Source organism: Diorhabda sublineata, chromosome X (assembly GCF_026230105.1).
Source record: "Diorhabda sublineata isolate icDioSubl1.1 chromosome X, icDioSubl1.1, whole genome shotgun sequence".
Lineage (NCBI taxonomy): Eukaryota > Metazoa > Arthropoda > Insecta > Coleoptera > Chrysomelidae > Diorhabda > Diorhabda sublineata.
This window is the reverse complement of record NC_079485.1, coordinates 40,752,097-40,755,461: the sequence shown is the minus strand read 5'-3', so window position 1 is coordinate 40,755,461 and position 3,365 is coordinate 40,752,097. Positions and strand designations below refer to the sequence as shown.

The following is a 3,365-nucleotide window of genomic DNA, read 5'->3' as shown; positions in this document are numbered from 1 at the left end:
CATGAGAATGTTTCTTAATTAAAAAACGTAGAATTTAGAACTATGTTACTGACTAAAACAATTTCAAGTTTCAAAAGAATGGCTGCTTATAAATCAAAACATTTTTGTTAACTTGGTATTAATTTTGATTGTTTGTCGAAAATACTGTGATTTCAAAATTTCCCATGGAGGGGGGGTGGTCCCCATACTTTATGACTTAAAACTAATATCATATTTATCAAAATAATTTCATAGTTGTTGGGAAAGTCCTTGTACATATGGTAATGAAAAATGTTATTGTTTTGATGTTCCGTTTCTGTTCTGTTTTTTAATTGATTGTAGTGTGTGTTTATCCTTTTCTTGAATATATTGTTTGTGAAGCACGGTGTATGATTCGCTGTTAGACAAAACAAAATACATTATTCAATTTAATTTGATTTATATGTAACAAAACAATACGGTATGAAATACAGTTATATATGAAAGAAAAACAATAAAATGTCTCTTCACATGCTTGTGTCTACAGAGATTCTTCAGTGGCATTGAAATCATAGGTCGCCTACTATTAGGCAACCAAAAGTGACTGTATTTGTATAAACTACGAGGGCGAATCACTAAGTACGGACATTGTCTATCATTTTTTCCGAATACTTATTTTCTTTCAATGCAATTTTGCTTTTTGAATAGCTAAGCATCTAAATTCAGGATCTCATAGTTGGTTTCGTATATCATTCTGTTTTTATGTTATTGTTAATTTTATTTAATGTGACATCAAGAAAACTGATTCTATTATTTCTTTCGATTTCCAATGTTTTTTATTATAAGAATTATATATATATATATATATATATATATATATATATATATATATATATATATATATATATATATATATATATATATATATATATATATATATATATAATATTACTTTTTTTGTTTTTTGGTGTTTTAGATTTTAATTCAGTGAATTATTTGGATAAGTATGATTGCATTACTGCCATACTAAAGAATCAAATTGAAAACATCAATGTAAAATTCGATGCTTCTCATAAAAAACTTCAATTCACAATAGAAATCGAACAAAATATCAATCAATCAATTTTCTTAATGTCACATTATATACAACTAACAATAACATAAGAACAGAATAGTATACGAAACCAACTTGGTCCTCAACTTCAATTCGTGTCATCGTATGTCACAAAAAGGATCAGTAATAATAAGTTTGGCTGATAGATCTATCCAATTATCAAATCCTGAATTTAGATGGTTAGCTATTCAAAGAGCAGAAACTGCATTGAATGAAAATAATTATCCAGAAAATTGATAAATGACACATTCAAGAAAAGGATATCATTTATTGCATTTCCGAGAACCTTTATCTACGCCTCTGCAAAACCGACCGACCATATCGTCAGCCAGACTTCGTGGTGGTAACTGTCAAAAATATATTTGTCCGTTCCCGCTAACCTCTCGTGTCGATTGTTACTTGCAGGGCCTGTGCACTGGAATAGGACGATTTTAAACGCCATCTATGTTATCGGTTTACATCTGAAAGCTTACTTTTTGGTGTTTTATTTTTGAATGTTTGTCAATCTGGATTCTGAAGCTAAATTGCAATCATGCATCGAGAAACAACCAAGATTATTGAATGAATAACGTCCATCTTGCAAACGTGTATAAAATCTTTGGAAAGGTGTTTGATATTGTTTGTTTATTAGCTATTTGCATTTTTGTGCATTTGAAAGTTATTATTTGTTGCGAATTATGCTGTCGTGTTTACTTAGTCAATAAGAGTAAAAAAGTAAAGGCCTGCTGTGCACCAGGATGCACGAATAAGCAAGCGAAAAGGTGAGAGTAATATTTACTATTTATCAACATAAAAATATTTAAATTGAAATCAAGTTCATATCTATACGAGAATAAATCTTTTCTTGCTAACTTCATTAAATTGAATTTAGGAAATCATTTTGTTGAATGGTTAAATATGTTGAATGATTTTATCCTGATTTTACTTTTTTATAGACATTCCATTCCTAGAAATGAAGACGTTTGCAGAATTTGGTTGCAAAGAATAAATAACCCCAAGTTAATAATAGCAGATACAGTATTAACATCACATAGAATATGTGACATTCATTTTGAATCAATTTGTAGAAACCCCAATGGCAGGTTAAGAAAACTGTCACTGCCAACTCTACATTTACCTAGTAAGTACTTATATTTACTGTGACAATATATCTCTTATGAATCCTAATGAAAAGTTATGCAGAGGAAAAAAATTGCCATTTTTGTTTGTAGGTTACGAAAAAGGTGAAAATAATATTTTCTGGGTACAGGAGCAATCATCTTCATTTTCAACTCCAAAAAGGCTGATGGGTAGGTATGAATTGTAGTATATTATTTCCATAAAAGTCTGCCTGTTAATTCTTCTAGTCATGTAATCAATATGCTAAATTGTTTGAATAATTGTACATTTTGGGTATGGGCATGACTCAACAATTTATGGCAGTTATAAGCAGGTAGAAATGGATTGATGTGTGTAACATTTGGGGAACAGGCTTCATGTTTTTATTTCATATTAATAACCAAAAGGATTATTCAATAATAATTTAGGTGAAAGATAAATGTCATTGAATATTTTCTATAATGTAGTTGGCTAATTGTTTCTTTTTTCTTAGTGATTTCCTTTTTCTATTGAGATTAATTGAGACATTTTTTAGAATCAATTGCTAGGACTAGTTCCTCTAGCAGCACCTTTGAAGAACCTTGTAAGTATGAATTCAAAATGACAATATTTTTATATATAATTGCAATAGTTGTAGTCACAACTATTGACACTGACTATATAATAAATTTGAATTGAAGTCATGAATTTGTATAATTTGTAGGTAGCTCCTCGAGTATCCTGTATGAACCATCAATATCTAATAATATGGAAACAGATAAACTTGAAGGGCACTCGACTGTGACAGGTGAGTAAAAAAATTTTTGTTTGTGGATATAGTTATAAAATGTCAAAAAAAAAAAATAAAAATTATAATAATCATCCTGTGTTTGAATATTCCATCTACCTATATCTTATATAAACCATTTAATTGTGAAATTTAGGTGGTTGGACCTGGTTGTCACATAAATTGTAAATGAAACCAAATTATTTTACAAAATACTTCATTTAAACAGGACCATTAGAGCACACCAGTTTTTTTCACTATGGAAGAAAATGAAGAATAGTACAGTGAATAATAATAATGAAATAGACCTCATAGATCAAGAAGTACAAAGCGATGAATCAAAGGGAAGATTTTGTTATATCATATGTTGAGGTAAGATGGGATATTTCAAGATTCAACACATTTAATATGAAAGATATATGCTACTTC

At 29.0% G+C, this 3,365-nt stretch overlaps 1 protein-coding gene across 1 annotated transcript; it reads left to right on the top strand.

Annotated features, from left to right (window-relative positions):
* The first annotated feature begins 1,446 nt into the window (after nt 1-1,446).
* On the top strand, nt 1,447-3,031 carry LOC130451022 (uncharacterized). Its single transcript, XM_056789820.1, has 5 exons — nt 1,447-1,833; nt 2,008-2,192; nt 2,284-2,361; nt 2,706-2,753; nt 2,874-3,031. The coding sequence occupies exons 1-5, from the start codon at nt 1,634-1,636 to the stop codon at nt 2,963-2,965; spliced, it is 603 nt and encodes a 200-aa protein (XP_056645798.1). The 5' UTR covers nt 1,447-1,633; the 3' UTR covers nt 2,966-3,031.
* The last annotated feature ends 334 nt before the right edge of the window (nt 3,032-3,365 follow it).

Coding starts and splice junctions, on each gene's coding strand:
- LOC130451022 (XM_056789820.1), top strand. CDS start 1,634: ATGAATAACGTCCATCTTGCAAACGTGTATAAAATCTTTGGAAAGGTG. Junction 2,193..2,283: donor GCCAACTCTACATTTACCTA/GTAAGTACTTAT, acceptor TTTTGTTTGTAG/GTTACGAAAAAGGTGAAAAT. Junction 2,362..2,705: donor AACTCCAAAAAGGCTGATGG/GTAGGTATGAAT, acceptor GACATTTTTTAG/AATCAATTGCTAGGACTAGT.